This window comes from Esox lucius, chromosome 8 (assembly GCF_011004845.1).
Source record: "Esox lucius isolate fEsoLuc1 chromosome 8, fEsoLuc1.pri, whole genome shotgun sequence".
NCBI classification, from domain to species: Eukaryota; Metazoa; Chordata; class Actinopteri; order Esociformes; family Esocidae; genus Esox; species Esox lucius.
In genome coordinates, this window is record NC_047576.1 from 13,560,143 (window position 1) to 13,577,769 (window position 17,627).

The window sequence follows — 17,627 nt, forward strand, 5'->3', positions numbered from 1 at the left end:
CAGGTTAATTAAGCATGCGAAATTAAGTGTTATTTGATATTTCATGAAGAAAGGACTGCCTTTGTCATGAGATAAGCATTGACGTAATGCATTGACATGACACAAGTCAAAACTAAACTAGGTAACAATAACAAGTTACAACAAGCTGAAGCGAACCACCTATGATTAACCACTTGGCAGCTTCACATTTCTGTAATCTGACCGTTTTGAATTACAACAAACAACATTCTGCCAGCTTGAATCATTTGCATCATGTGACTTTGTCAAACAACCAGTCCATAGCACACAAATGACAAATCATATCATTGACATTTGACAAATATTCTGAATGGAAGCAGAGGCTAAAACTAAGTCACTGGAAAGCATTACTAAACAGGCGGGGTCAAACAACAACTGTCTTTCCACATTCTTCACCTTGTTAACATGTGAGCCCATCCAAATTCCGGTGCCTTTCCCAATCAGGAAGCCAATCCATTTTGGTCTTAAGTCGGAGGAGAGTTCTCCAAGCACTTGAGTCCCAGTTAACTTCCTTGTTAAGTGAGCAGGGTGGAAAGAGACAGAACATGTCTGTGTCTTTCCTGGTGATGTCTCATACCAAGGGCACACCACAAACCCGCAGCATAACGTCACAATGTGAATTTAAGGGCAAGCAAGATCTGAAATATTTGTCATGTTTTGTCTCATTTCACTAAGCCTCCATGGTTTTATTGATCGCTCTAAGAGTCAATTTGATGTGTTGTCGCTGACGTCCATAATTGTCAGTCAGACATATTTTATAATAATTCCTAGAAGGCATATTTATTGAAATATGTACATGGTGTAAAAACAAAAACTCTAAAATATTACAACCCGGTGGACATTTCTAACTGGTCTGCTAGTCTCTCCCCTGAAACATCATCCAATAGACAGGATACAGCTAGCTAACTAGCCAGCTTTGCAATAAGCATAATGAACCATACATTTGAACCAGAGTAGACGACTGTACAATAGATTCAAAAGAGTAGTAACGAGATGAGGGATTTTCCTGACAAGTGAAACAAGTTCAAATATGGATTGAAGAAAGTTTTTACAAATCTAATTTGGACATGAATAGTTCAACTGGACCAAAGCACCAAATAAGTAAATTCTATTGGCTTGTGACTGTTTAATGCTAAACAAACCGTAGGAATTTACAATTATTTCAGCCAGCTAGCTACTCCATTAAGATAAGGGAAACTACCCTAATTTCCTCAACACCGCCATTAATTTGAGCCTTGCTCATGCCTGTAGGAATTTACTATTGAGATAGGTGGCTAGTTAAGTTCATTAGTGTTATCAGCATCAGAAACAGTTAACTGCACCTCAGATTGCAGCCCAAATGGAAGTTACTTAAATATTGGCTAAATGTTACTAACAGACATCAACATCAAAAGTTCAGAGAACATTGCTTGAAACCGCCATTCATGGCCAAATTGCTGCAAAGAAACCACTACGCAAAGACATCAATAAGAAGAGACTTACTTGGGCCAAGAAACACAGAAAATGGACATTAGGAGGGTGAACAGATGATTTCCAGATGTGTGGTTCCCACTGTGAAGGATAGAGGTATGATGGTGTGGGGGTGCTTTACTGATTACACAGTCAGTGATTTATTAAGAATTCAATGCGCTGCATCAGATGACCTGCCTACAACTACCCCCACCGCAACCCAACTAAGATGGTTTGGGAGAAGTTGGACCACAGAGTGAAGCCAAAGCATCCAAAAAGTGCTTAGCATATGTAGGAACTCCAACATGTTCCAGGTGACTACCTTATTAAGCTGGTTAAGAGAATGCCAAGAGCGTGCAAAGTTGACAAAGGCAAAGGGTAGCCATGTTGTAGATTTTGAACGTATTTTTATTTATTTGTCTAACACTTTTTTGATTACTACATGATTGCTAATGCATAATTTTTTATGTCTATCATTTTACAATGTGGAAAACTAAAGAAATACCCTTGAATGACTAAGTGTGTCCAAACTGGTACTGTACTGAGACAGGTAATGTAGCTATTCTCCATCACAGGTGTCAAGATTAATGTACTGCTCAGGGATATAGCATGATGGGCTACCAAAAATACATATGGTTATTAGGGATGAGAGCAAGAAGTCCAACAGCAGCCAAGCATCAATCCCATCGCCAGAACAAGACTCAAAATGTATTACAAAGGACCACCATCTCCTCCCCTATAACTCCCATCACCCTGTCAAGTTCATCGCAAGTTATTTCATCTGGAGTCTTAATAAACTGCATGATTTCCTGAGTCGTAGTCGTCGGAACACAGAACATAATCATTGCGTGACTCCCATGTTTACTTTGGTTGATGATGTACAGTCTTACCTCCCACAGTCATCACGGCATAAAGAGAATTTCGTTTTTGTGGTGTGTTACTTTTTCCTGAGTGTTGATATACCAGTGATTGTGTAACTTACCACAGTTTCTGGAAACATTTAGTGCATTCTCCACTAGTGAGACAACATTCAAATTAGTTGTAATTTGCCTCCCATCCCATTTTCACATAGATGGGTTCACCATTCACTTTGATTTTATTTAAATAGAATCAACAGTTACCCTATATTAAAACAATTTACAATGTTACAGTGTCCTGTAATTTTATTTAATTAACCAGCCCATTATACTTGTAAACTTTCAGTACATCAAGTAATTATTAGCTAATTCTTGAGCAGACATGTCCTTCCTCAGATAGCACTAGTATCAATTCACAGATCTCCTATGGGGTATGTCCATTGTTTGTGTAACAAAATGTTCTTGGTATACCATTGTTGTTTTATACAATTGTTTAAGGGGACGCATGAACTAACATTCATTTCTGATTTACATTGAATGTAAGTGTGCTCTCCAACATCACTAAATAATTGATGTAACCAAGGTTCATGGAGAGAACTCTTGCTATTTAAGCAGGCTAATTTCAGTCTCATGGAGGGCTGCAAATGGAACAGACTGACTGTTTGCCCTATAATTTGTGTGGGAGTCAACAAGTGCATTTTGTTTCAGTGTGGATCAATTTAGTCCGCATTATCAAATAAAAAATCTGATCAACTTGTATACTTTTTTAATAAAATGTGTCCACTGTAGATATTTGCACCCAACTGCTAGTTAAATAAAATGTATACACTGTAAATATAGGCACCACACTGCTTTTTAAATGTGTCCACTGAAAATATCTGCACCCAACTGCTTTTTAAAGGTGTCCACTGAAAATATCTGCACCCCACTGCTCTGGCAACTGCAGCTGACTCATCTTTGGAAACCAGCTCCATGAACATTAACAACAGTTCATTATATGGTTATTCTATTAATTTGCAAATACAGGCATCCCCAGCAGCATTTTTCACATAATGCATTTCAAAGAAAATGATCCAACCACACCAAACAAACAAGTTGTTTCATCGTAGTAACATTAATCACAAGACATAGGTAGAGGTTATTCGATATGTACTAGCTTTTCCCATTTACTTCTCATACACCGATCAGCCACAACATTAAGACCACCTGCCGTATCTTGTGTAGGTTCCCCTTTTGCCGCCAAAACAGCCACGACCCATTGAGGCATGGACCCCACTAGACCTCTGAAGGTGTGCTGTGGTATCTGGCAGCAAAATGTTAGAAGCAGATCCTTTAAATCCTGTAAGTTGCGAGGTGGGGCCTCCATGGATTGGATGCGTTTGTCTAGCACATCTCAAAGACGCTCAATTGGATTGAGATCTGGGGAATTTGGAGGCCAAGTCAACACATTGAACTCGTTGTGTTCCTCAAACCATTCCTGAACCATTTTTGCTTTGTGGCAGGGTGCATCATACAGCTGAAAGAAGCCAACGCCACCAGAAAATACTGTTGCCATTAAAGGGTGCACATGGTCTGCAACCATGCTTAGGTAGGTGGCATGTGTCAAAGTAACATTCACATGGCAGGACCAAAGGTTTCCCAGTAGAACATCACACTTCCTCCGCCGGCTTGCCTTCTTCCGATAGTGCATCCTGGTGCCATGTAAAAGGACATGATTTATCAGACCAGTCCACCTTCTTCCATTGCACACACGGTCCAGTTCTGATGCTCTCGTGCCCGTTGTAGGCGCTTTCAGCAGTGGACAGGTGTCAGCATGGGAATCCTGACTGGACTGAGGCTACACAGTCCCATACACAAATTGCAATGCACTGTTCTGACACCTTTCTATCAATAATAGCATTAACATTTTCAGCAATTAGAGCTACAGCAGCTCGTCTGTTGGATCAGACCATGCGGCCCAGCCTTCGCTCCCCACATGCATCAATGAGCCTTGGCCACCCATGTCCCTGTCACCGGTTCACCCCTTTTCCTTCCTTGGACCACTTTTGATAGGTACTGACCACTGCAAACCAGGAACACCCCATAAGGGCTACAATTTTGGAGATGCTCTGACCCAGTTGTCCAGCCATCACAATTTGGTCCTTGACAAAGTTGCTCAGATTTTTACGCTTGCCCATTTTTCCTGCTTCTCACACCTACTTTGAGAACAGAATGTTCACTTGCTGCCTAACATATCCCACCCAATGACAGGTGCCATGATAAGATTATCAGTGTTACTCACTTCACCTGTCAGTGGTCATGTTATGGCTGATCGGGGTAAATGACAACATAAACCAACACTACTCAAATTAGGAACAAACCATATACTTTCCCTACTTGAAATATAAAAAAACCTGCCCAGTAAACGACAAAATGCACAGAAATGCATATAGAGCATAAGATATAGTCACAGCCAAATTGTGTCAGAGTCCGTTACTGTTCAAATACTAAGAATATAATTGATCTTCCAACCACAGATTAGCACCATCTTGAATGGATATTTTTATAAAGAGGTCATGAAAAGAATAGTTTCCAATTCAATCGGAGTCAGTGCCTACCCTACCATCTCACTGTTTATTTGGGTGAGGAATAGCTAGGCGAAGGGTTTCCTTCTGCTTATGTTTTTTTTAATAATTCTTTATATGATGGACAATCCAGTCAACAGAATCAAAACTTCAATGAGGTTTGTTGAATCACACAGACCGAGCCACACAGAATGACACCAAAAACAAGAAAAATGAACCAGGCAATCCTAGTTCAGCCGGCCCGCATCTAGAAGGGATGAATGTTGTTGCCCCACGGTGGATTTCGAACCAGGGTCTCCTATGTGCCAGGCTGTGTCTTTAACTACTACGTCACTAAGTTACCAGTCGTTTTGGCACTGTGGCCAGGTGCCAAGTCCTGCTGGAAAAGGAAATCAGCATGTCCATAAAGCATGTCAGCAGATTGAAGCATGAAGTGCACTAAAATCTCCTGGAAGACAGCTGCATTGACTCTGGATTTGATAAAACACAGAGGACCAACACCAGCAGATGACATGGCACCCCAAATCATCACTGACTGGAAACTTCACACTGGACATCAAGCAACTTGGATTCTGTTCCTCCAGACTCTGAAGAGAGGATTTTGGACTGGAGAGCAATGGTCCAGTTCTTTTTCTCCTTCACCCAGGTAAGACACTTCTGACATTGTCGCTGGTTTAGGAGTGGCTTGACACAATGCGACACTTGTAGCCCATTTCCCGCATATGGCTTTGTGTGGTGGCTCTTGATGCACCGATTCCAGCCTCAGTCCAACTCCTTGTGATGCTCCCCAAAGTTCTTGAATCAGCTTTGCTTGACAATCCACTCAAAGCTGCGGTCATCCCTGTTACTTGTGCACCTTTTCCCACAACACCTTTTCCTTCCAGTTAACTTTCCATGAATATGGTTTGATACAGCACTCTGCAAACAGCCAGCCCTTTCAGAAATGACATTCTGTGGCTTACCCTCCTTGTGGAAGGTGTCAATGAGTGTCTTCTGGACAACGGTCAAGTCAACAGTCTTCCCTATGATTGTTTGTGCATACTGAAGGCTCAGTGAGTTAATTACCTTATTAGAGCTCTTCTCAGGTCGACATTTCTGCATTGTAAATTTTTTTATACTCATTTTGATATACTGGATTTTTGCTTTCCATGAGCTGTAAGCCATAATCATCAGGATTGAAACAAAAATGTCTTGAAACGTTTCACTTTGTGTAAAGAATCTAGAATATATGAAGGTGTCACTTTTTAATTTATTTGCTTAATTCAAATTTTAAAAAAATCACAATATTCAGATTTTTTAGATGCATCTGTATATTACCCCAAAAAGCATGCATGGATGCATACTTCAATGACCCAAAAGAAATAGTTGCAATATAAAAGTAAGTTTCACTATAACATAGCCATTGAAGGTTGTAGCCAGCGAAGTTGTCTATCATGATCAAATCCTAATGCATAATTTGTTTTGACTGCGGTGAGGCTCAAACCCCGGTCACCTGCATGGCATTCCCCATCTCTAACCACTATGCTATTTAACAAGGGGTAGTCACTCACTCAGTAAGAAACATTCCCTCTTCTTGGCTAGCTCGGCTTACGCGGTCCGGCAAAAACAGTCATGTATGTGAAGTTTTATCTTGTTTAAAGTGTTACATGCCTCCTTTCTTGCAGAGACCTTTTGACAATGGTAAATTGTGTTAAGGCCACGTTTGTGTTGTCTGATGACACCGTCTCAGTTTACTGCCACCAGAGCTCCAAATTAAGCTTAAATATTCTTGCTATGTGACTTGGACCTTCATTTTTGGAGCAACAGTACACCTTAAATAATAAGTAGAATTTAGTAGTTCTAAATATTAATATTTTCTCTACCAGTGTTTCCATACATTGGGATTTCTGGTAGTATCATGACTAGAATAAATTAAGCTGACAATTTCTTTTATTTTTTTTACTGAACCAGTTCAAAATATTAATCTGCCCAAGAGTAACATAAGGTAAAGAGTACTTTCAACTGCCCGTTGTCTGTAGTGGTAGCATTCATAAATGAGAGGTCAACAATCAATCAGGTGAATAGCACATTTGAGTAACATCTCCCGCAGCTTTGCATAACTTCATATGCATCTTGATTACAGATGCTAACTACCATATCAAACTATTGCTTTGATACACAGTAGCCAACATTGAGAGGTGGAAAATGGGCACACCTAACAAGCATTGCTCAGTGATTCCGCGGGCTGTCAGTGCTGTCTAAATCACTCAGCCTTGTTTTTGTGCTGCTCCTCCAATTATGTTTAATGACCAGGCAAAAAGTTCTCTATGCTGAAACCATAGTATGGGTCTAAAAGCAAAGGCTGTGGCTACACCAGCAGAAAATAATTTTTAAAAATCTACAATTCATTCATTCATTTACATTGAACACTTTTTTTTACCCTTTAAGTTCCACACAGATCGGTGGCAGAGAAGTAGCTTTTATTTTAGAACAACGCAGCCCATCAGGGTGGACATTGTGTGTCACTCGGGCAAATGTGTTCCATTGAGAAGAGGGCCTGAATGTCATGACTCTAGGTAAAAACAGGGTGACTGGGGGGCCTTTCAGAGTTCTAAACAAATCTCAGCAGGAGGAACCAATTACGATGTCCAAATGATAGTGCAACTGGTAGTTTCAAGTGTGTGAAGAGATGTTGGTGCAGGGAAAGAACCTGAAGACAGCAAAATAAAATGCAAAATCGTTACGCTAAACCTACCTTGGGGTGGGGGTTCAAAATAAAAAGCATGTAACATTATCACATAAAAACAGACTGTATTCAATGACGGAGACATGTTTCTGAGGGACTTATCAACCCTTAAAAGGTTCGAACCACATTTGTTGGAAGAAAAACAGTGTTAGTCAGTACAACCGCATTGTGTGGCTTCTGGAGGTTTCTAGTGTAACCACAGTCCAATGTTAACGCATGTTTCTTTAGCAAAACCAAATCAAAGCCAGGTGACCACACATGGGGTAACAAACCCTAGTTAGGGATCAACTGCACAAACTAGAAAGGTTGTGTAGTAATTTAACAATTGTATTTATCACTGATATGAAAGATAGGTTTCATGTTTTCAGCATGTTTTGAACACAATGCATTCTCCTAAAATTAGCTTTGGTTCATAGCTTTGGCTACAGCGACTGACAACAAACAAGAAACAACTATGACATATAATATGAATCTTGAATGTTGACTGGCTCATAGTTGTCACATGAGTCTGCATACTAAGAGTATGACTACAATGTTTTCTTCTGCTCCAATTATGTTGGTAATGGTTTAAATTAGCAATAAGATCTCAGGGGTTTGTAGTTAAAATTATAAATTATACATTGAAGTTTCAAAATAACAGGAGTCCAGGTACTCAGCAATGTGACATGTCTAAGATCAGCTCTTAGCTGTGGTATATTGGGCATAGACCACATAACCTTGTACCTTATTGATTAATCATACTAGAATCATGAACAGGCTTCTATTATCACACTCTGCCATTATACATTGTTGTGTAAGAGAAGAATGAAAACAAGGTGACGTCAGTTGAATGTGATGGATCTATGTTATTCAATGAGCCCCTGGTTGTATTTTTTTTTTAACAAACATGTCAGAAACCATACAACCACAGTGATAGAGTTCTCTGATGTCAGCCCTGGAGGCCCAGTGCACAAAAAATGCCTGCAAGGATGATTTTGTGACCCAAGCTCCAGATTATGTCTGTAATCTAATTATTTGCTTAATTTGCTGCTCCTTTTCCAAAGCTCTATATCCCAAGAACGACAGAGACATTACCACTGACTACAGAACCTATTAAACTTAACTGACTGGAGCGTACTTACTGAACAGTGTAAACTAACTTCTACTCTAATGCATGCAACATCGATTCTGGTTTACAACCGTAACTGCATAGCTAGATGTTTATGATAATATAATGTTTGATAAAACAGTCTTTTGATGTAAGTCTACCCGGCTTACAGGGAGCTACAGTATGATCACCTGAAGCAATGTGTGTTGTTGAATGTCTGTCTTTAACAGATGGCCATATTATTCAATGCTGCCATAATTCATGTAAAATCCTCGGGTGCCAGGCCTATGTAACAGCAGATCTTCGAGGAACGTGTCCTCAATGCCATCCAAATGAGAAATCGCTTTACATTTCGGATAACGTAGGGAAACGTGGTTTACGATTATATAATCGTTGCAAATACACATGCCATTCACATAAGTACATCACTGTCATTTAATTAGATATCACTACAAGTATCACAGTAATGCACAGTTGAATGATATCGGTTCATCAATGATAATACTAGCTATTAATTTTGAAATGTACAACTTTTACATACCAATAAATTAAAGATTTCAAGCATCCATCCACATAATTATGCATGTACTAGAGAAAGAATTGTTTAATGTTACTGTACCCAGTAAAAGCAGTTTGAGTTCCCTCCTCGCGTCTCGCTTGTCACGGCGTAGTTGCTTTTCGATCTCCGCGTTGATTCGTTTGGACTCCTTCGCCTCCTCGCTTAGGCAACAAGCCATCATGGATTCTAAAGTCATCACCGCAGAATGCCCGAGTTGAATGGGCGCCCCACACTTACTGGCAAATATTTGTCTCTATCCCCTTCGTAAATAAAAATAGACAGTCTAGGGGTACAAATAAATACGTAGACAAGAGGATGCAACAAATGTAGCCAGATAGCTACGAAGTTTGGCCTCCTTTGAAGACGCCTGTAGTTAGCATTGGGCAGCTAGCTACAATACAGCAAATATGACAGCTTTCAAGTCTCGTGCAAATGTATTCCGACCACAAGTTTTGGGAAATGAACGCAGATTCAGACAATAGGGCCCAACTTGCTCTGCTAAACTCGATAGCACTCAACAAGAAACAACATATGAATTTATTAGCGAGCACTTGACAGTCAACAAGATGGCTAGGTACTTAAGAGTTTGTCAAAAAATTACCTATATCTTTCATACGAAAAGTCGTAGTTTGTCTGAGGCGCCGACTCCTCCAACGCATCTAAATTGCCGTGTGCTTACCAACCCGACTCCCGGAGACTACGGGACAAACTTGGCTGCCACATCTAGTCTCCTACGCCTACATGCCCCAGAACCAAGACCATAAAACGCCTGAGTAATGACAAAGAACGTATGTGAAACTGTCCATTAGCTAACTCAATTGCTAGCTAGTTAACTAGCTGTCAAATGAGAACAAACCACGGATATACAAAAACAGCCGTAAAATAATCTCTTGGACAAACACCATTCGCTTTATCTAGGGTAGCAAGTTGGCTAGTGCTGTGTGCTAGCTGTGACCTAGCTAACTATGTATGGCTAACCCGCTAACATAGCTAGCTGGCTAAAATTTATATTTAGGGTGGCTAACATTAGCTAGCCATTGATATTATTTGGCTGGCTAGCTAAAACGTCCGATTTGGTAAACGTTCTTCATTGTGGTATCATTCTCCAAAAACGTATGCCGATTACAGTTCTCAAAAAGGAATAAAAACGCAGCTACAAAGGGAGCTTTATCGGTTTCGTGCGTTTATCGCCCCTTTATTTTATTTTCGTCTAATGATCGCGCGTCGCCCCCTTCAGCCCCCAGTATGATGTACACACTACCTTGTTGCTGTCGCCGCTTGGAGGAAACCTGACTGACAGCTCACGAGCAAATCAAAACTGGTCATAAGAGTGGTTCATACTAATGAGCGAGTTCGTTTTGCTTGGACATCTGCACCGGGTAGGTAAAGATTTCGCTTAAGGATTACTGGAATGGTCAGAATGCGTCACTCCAGGGAACCGAAAGATGCAAAACGAACACTATCGATTTTACTTTATAGGTGGAGTTTACGCTCTGTCTATGGGCAGGTTATGGCCGAGTTCCGCTGGTCAGACGTTGCTTGCATCAACCAATGGCTGCATGCCACGTCACTGACTTTGTCATCACTTGACAGATTGCTTTTACGTACGATGTGGTTGGAGCTTTACCTTAGAAATGTATCCAGATATTGTACGATTAGGCGTCAGAAATACGTAGGCAGAGCAACCGAAGTTTGTTTGAGAAACCCACGAATTGGCGGGTGCTCGTGATTAACAAAAAGGCTGCAGTGGACTAACATACAAAACACTGTGCGTTAATTGTACATCAGTACCCATTTACATATTGTAACTTCTGGTTTTGATACTTGCGAAAATAGCCAATCTCTTTCCGATTTGTTTCAAAGCCTTTCAACCACAGATCCAGACAGCGTTCAGTGCGTAAAATGTACTGCAATATCACATTTAACAGAAACGGTGCGGTTGCCTAGACTGAATGAACACTTGAAAAACGAGAGGTATTTGGTTTTGGATTGTGGATCATCCCTGATAGCAATGTTTGCTATGATACCCTACGCATAAAGAGGATTGCGGTTTTTGCGGATTACTATGAAATTTGCATCCGTTATCGTCCGATTTGCACATTTTATTAGGCAACTCGCACTTAAAAACTGCTGGTCCACCAAAGGGTTACACAGCGATTCTACTGGCGGGGCACGAACCCATCGTTGGAGGGCAGCGGGTGGGCCAATAGCTTGGAAGTATTAGGGGTAGAAATGTAGGCTATTTCTTATTGTTCTATTGGGTTCCCCTTATTTCCATCCGTCCGTTCCGACAACTCCGCCCTTTTTTGCAGTTTCATCTTAAGCCCCAGGTCTGTTCACCGCACTAACATTCAGACAGAATTTCGACGCAATGACTAAATAGGCTATTATCACTTGATTATGATCTTCATAGTATGTGCCCGCTTATGTGAAACATAGTTGAAGTTTAAGAACAATAATCTAGTTTTGATTTCAGGTTAAATCATGGACTGACATAGGGTGAATTCGGGTAATCTGGGACATTGGGTAATGTGGGACACCTAAACTCCAGTGTGTTTTTTTTCCTGATCTAACTAAATCGAGTGAACAGGACTTTTGCTATAGGTTTGGTATGGATGTCATATAACTGAAATCACATGACATCATGCGAGTGATCTCACAGAATGGGAGAGGGTGTTAAATCAGATGTTCCCCTGGAAATTGCATGAAAAGGTCAGTGACATAGTGCAAGATTAATGATAGGGTATGGATCTGTCATAAATAAGACAATGTTGCTAGTTGTTGTCAAATTATGTTTGTGATCAATTCAAGCAACAAAATATGCATTAAAGTGTTGAAAATGTGATTTCGTTTTTTCCCCCCAAGCATTTTTGTGTTGTCCCACATGATCAAAATATGATTGATGATGTTGGACAAATGCTTTGGGTAATCTGGGACAGTCATTTATGTTCTTTGAATAGGGGAAATATGCATTTTGGGACTTCCTTAAGTTGCATACAGGTTATTTGGTTACATCATATCTGTTTAAACTGATTGTCTGCTTAGGGACCAAACTAGCTAACATGTTTTCTGGTAGCATACTTAGCTAACTGCGACCCAGCTCACTACCATATTAGTTAGCTCTTCAGACCCATTCATCTGCCTATGGGAACAGAGAAGGTCCCAAAAGCGCAGAAGAGTGGCTGTCCTGTGCGATCTGCAGCCATTGGTATGACAAAACAGATAATGGCGTGATAGATGACGGGTCTCTCACCAGCAAGGACTGTTTTAACAATTTTAAAAGAAGGAAGAATTTAAATGAATAACCTGAATAATCAGTTAATCGCTGTTGCTTGAATATTAGTAGATTAAAAAAGAAATGCTATACAATTTTAATAAAATTAATTGAAATGTATTAACATGATACATCAACTAATTCCATGTAGAGATGAAAAGTATTTTACTGGATATCTTTATGAAAAAATAACTTTTTGTTTATGAATTTAAGCAATTTCTATGAATACTATGATATTTCTTATTTAGCTTCTTGTCCTTGTCATGTTTTCATCATGTTTTTTATACAAATTAGTGAAATTGATCTTGGTATACATAAAGAGATTTAGGCTTTTTTAAAAGCCTAATACAAGTGTCCCAGATTACAAAGTGACCTGTCCCAAATAATTAAATTCAGTCAGATAATTTTTTTTGTGTACAAAGAAAACTAATAGATGTGGCATGTCTCCTCTGGGTATAATATTCACATTATTTCCTCTGGTGTGGTTAGTAAATCTCTTGGGGATTTCAGAAAGGTATAATGTTTTGATCTAATGTGTTAGACAGATATCGGAATAAATCAAAGAAGCCAAATTACCCAAATTAACCCCATTTCTTTATTTTAGCATGGGCCTCACAATACTTTAGATATTTTTTTGCTGTTTCAAATGTTACCATTGTTATAGGCAAATAAGGTTGAGCCAGATGACACTATGTGGAGAATGACAGTAATTGCAAGTTGTTGTGATGTACTGCTCTTCATTCTAAAATCTTTCCATCCATCCAACTAATGACTATGTTTGACACTGTCCTAAACTTTCTCTCTCTTCCAAGTGTCCTTATGCATTCCTATATGCTGCCCAATCTTGATATAATAACTCCCTTGTCTTTTAATCTGACCAGTTTAGTCTGTTTCTTTCATATTAGAACTGAAAATAGGCTAAGATTAGTTTTACTTTTCAATGTAGGCCTGATTTAAATGTAAGATGTCCTTCTGTACCAAATGAAATATGTTATTTTTACAAAAAACGGTGTGTTTACAGTTGTTCTTAAAAATACCTGTAGTAGAACCACAATGGCCCAATTGCATGCCATGTACTTTGAGTGCATTTCTTTGACCTACAATTGCAAATTCTTCATCACACCTTTTTTAATTGAATACAAACATTTTAAAGAGTTTTGTTTACAGAATATTAACACATTGTTTTCAACAGAAGAGAAAGGTTTTCAAATGTGTTAACTGTTTCCAGTAGTCTGGGTATTCTGCTGTACAACATTATAAATATCCTTATTTATAATGTTGGCTTAAACAGGCATGATATATGCAAAGATCTAGGCACGGGGATCTAATTGCATTTTATACAACAATGCAGAGATGCAAAGGAGTTGAGATACCTTTAAAACTATTTTCCAAGAGCCTGAGAGCTCAAATGGCCAATGCACATTACTTATTTTTATAACTCTAATATTAACATAACATGCTAATAAATGCATGGATGTTAGTCCAGGTTCTAATTGCAAATTAATTATTCTATTAATTTTAAATGGTTGGACATGCACAAATCGTAAAAACAAAGCACTTGTCCTCTCTGGTTCTGCCCGTTCCTTAACAACATCTCAGCTGCGTTAATGTCAGTTAGCAAAACTGGGCTGACCAAAATACATCCGAGTAGGAGCCCCGAAGCCCATGTCTGGTGACACCCCAGTTCGCATGAGGTTAGTGGATTGTAGCTGAAGGTTTATATTATTCTTAATCATGCTTATTTAGTTGTTGCATAGATACAGTGGGGAGAACAAGTATTTGATACACTGCCGATTTTGCAGGTTTTCCTACTTACAAAGCATGTAGAGGTCTGTAATTTTTATCATAGGTACACTTCAACTGTGAGTGACGGAATCTAAAACAAAAAGTAATTTTTAAGTAATTAATTAGCATTTTATTGCATGACATAAATATTTGATCAGCTACCAACCAGTAAGAATTCCGGCTCTCACAGACCTGTTAGTTTTTCTTTAAGAAGCGCTCCTGTTCTCCACTCATTATCTGTATTAACTGCATGTGTTTGAACTTGTAACCTGTATAAAAGGAAAAGAGCCCCAGACCATCACGCGTCCTCCTCCATGTTTTATAGTTGATGTCACACACTCTAAAATCCAGCACTCATACGTCTGTTTCCCACAGACAACCTTTGGATATGATGCTGAGCATGTGCACTCAACTTCTTTGGTCGACCATGGCGAGGCCCGTGGAACTAGTTCTGTTAAACCGCTGTATGGTCTTGGCCACCATGCTGCAGCTCAGTTTCTGGGTCTTGGCAATCTTCTTATAGCCTAGGCCATCTTTATGTAGAGCAACAATTCATTTTTTCAGATCATCAGAGAGTTCTTTGCCGTGAGGTGCCATGTTGAACTTCCAGTGACCAGTGTGAGGGCGTGTGAGAGCGATAACACCAAATTTAACACACCTGCTTCCCATTCACACCTGAGACCTTGTAACACTAACAAGTCACATGACACCAGGGAAGGAAAATGGCTAACTGGGCCCACTCACTTTTGTTGCCAGCGGTTTAGACATTAATGGTTGCGTGTTGAGTAAGCAAAGGTGTACACTCACTACTTTACATTGTAGCTAAGTGTAATTTCTATAATCAAAGATTTGCAAAAATGTGAGGGGTGTACTCACTTTTGTGAGATACTGTGTATATATATATATATATATATATACACATATATATATATATGCTGACAGAATAGGGCCTTCTGTGGACGTTAACTTACATGTGAACACAGCAATATTTTCTCTCCTGCTTGCAGACTATATCAATATGCATTGCAATATGCATTGCAATATGTATTGCATACATCCAAACTGATACAGACACGATCATGTTTTCAATATTGTCTTTCCATGAACTCAGTGGTCAGTTTATTAGGTACACCTATCTAGTAGGTTAGAACCTTTTGCCTGAATTGTTTGGGGCATGAATTCTACAAGGGGTCAGCAACATTCCACTAAGAGGTTGGTCCATGTTGACATAATGGAATAATTTAATTGCTGCAGATTGCGCAGTGATACAGTGGGGAGAACAAGTATTTGATACACTGGTGATTTTGCAGGTTTTCCTGCTCACAAAGCATGTAGAAGTCTGTAATTTTTATCATAGGTACTCTTCAACTGTTTGTGACGGAATCTAGAACAAAAATCCAGAAAATCAAATTGTATGATTTTTAAGTAATTAATTTGCATTTGATTGCATGACATAAGTATTTGATACATCAGAAAAGCAGAACTCAATATTTGGTACGGAAACATTTGTTTGCAATTACAGAGATCATACATTTCCTGTAGTTCTTGACCAGGTTTGCACGCACTGCAGCAGGGATTTTGGCCCACTCCTCCATACAGACCTTCTCCAGATCCTTCAGATTTCGGGGCTGTCGCTGGGCAATACAGACTTTCAGCTCCCTCCAAAGATGTTCTATTGGGTTCAGGTCTGGAGACTGGCTAGGCCACTCCAGGACCTTGAGATGCATCTTACGGAGCCACTCCTTAGTTGCCCTGGCTGTGTGTTTCGGGTCGTTGTCATGCTGGAAGACCCAGCCACGACCCATCTTCAATGCTCTTACTGAGGGAAGGAGGTTGTTGGCCAAGATCTCGCGATGCCTGGCCCCATACATCCTCCCCTCAATACGGTGCAGTCGTCCTGTCCCCTTTGCAGAAAAGCATTTTCCACCTCCATGCTTCACGGTTTGGATGGTGTTCTTGGGGTTGTATACATCCTTCGTCTTCAAACACGGCGAGTGGAGTTTAGACCAAAAAGCTCTATTTGTGTCTCATCAGACCACATGACCTTCTCCCATTCCTCCTCTGGATCATCCAGATGGTCATTCACACAATTTTCATAATTTTGGTTCTGTAAGCCACCACAATGGATTTGTAATGAAACAATCAAGATGGAATTGAAGTGCTAACTTTCAGCTTAAATTCAAGGAGTTGAACAAAAATATTGTATGAAAAGTTTAGGAATTGCAACCATTTTCATACATATTCCCCTTATTTCAGGTGTTCAAATGTAATTGAACAAATTAACACAATCATAAATACAATTTTCATTTTTAATACTTTGTCGAGAATCCTTTGCAGCCAATGACTGCTTGAGTTTTTTCTTCAGCAGGTGAAATGCATGCTCGATCAGGTTGAGGTGAGGTGATTGACTCGGCCATTGTAGAATATTCCTCTTATTTGCCTTAAAAAACTCCTGGGTTGCTTTTGCAGTATGTTTTGGGTCATTGTCCATCTGTAAAGTGAAGCGCTGTCCAACCAACTTCGCTGAATTAGACTGAATCTTAGCAGACAATATATCCCTATATACTTTTTTATTCATCCAGCTGCTTCTGTCTTCTGTCACATCATCAAAAAACACTAGTGACCCAGTGCCACTGGAAGCCATGCATGCCCATGCCATCACATTGCCTTCACCGTGTTTTACAGGTGATTTGGTATGCCTTGGATCATTCCAAACTTTCTCCATACTTTTTTCTTCCCATAATTCTGGTAAAGGTTGAACTTAGTTTCATCTGTCCAAAAAATTATCTTTTCTAGAACTGGTCTGGCTTTCAAAATGTTTTTTTTTTTGGCAAAGTCTAATCTGGCCTTTCTATTCTTGAGGCTTATGAATGGTTTGGACCTTGTAGTAAACCCTCTGTGTTTGCTCTTCTGAAGTCTTCTCTTTATGGAAGACTTGGATAATGATATGCCTACCTCCTGCAGAATGTTCTTCACTTGGCTGGACATTGTGAATGGGTTTTTACTCACCATGAAAAGGATCCTTCGATCATCCACCACTGTTGTCTGCCGTGGACGTCCAGGCCTTTTTGTGTTTGCAGAGCTCATCAGTGCATTCTTTCTATCTAAGAATGTACCAAAATGTTTTATTTGGCCACTCCTAATGTTCCTGCTATCTTGAGAGCTCCTTTGACCGCATGTTGTGGGTTCACAGCAACAGCTTCCAAATGCGAATGCCACACCTGGAATCAACTCCAGACCTTTTACCTACTTAATTGATGAAAAATAACAAAAGAATAGCCCTCACCTGTCCATGAAACAGCTTTTAAG

At 39.7% G+C, this 17,627-nt stretch overlaps 1 protein-coding gene across 3 annotated transcripts in view; it reads right to left on the bottom strand.

Annotated features, from left to right (window-relative positions):
- Window positions 1-10,646, bottom strand: part of LOC105011594 (guanine nucleotide-binding protein subunit alpha-11) — a 40,850-nt gene extending 30,204 nt beyond the window's left edge. Inside the window, exons 1-2 of one of the 3 annotated variants that reach the window (XM_010871748.5) lie at window positions 10,521-10,646; window positions 9,320-9,445 (exon numbers count right to left, since the gene is read on the bottom strand). In XM_010871748.5, the coding sequence (XP_010870050.1) occupies window positions 9,320-9,440 (121 nt within the window). In that variant the 5' untranslated portion in view covers window positions 9,441-9,445; window positions 10,521-10,646. The other 2 variants (XM_010871746.4, XM_010871749.4) reach the window with 2 other exon arrangements.
- Between the last annotated feature and the right edge of the window lie 6,981 nt (window positions 10,647-17,627).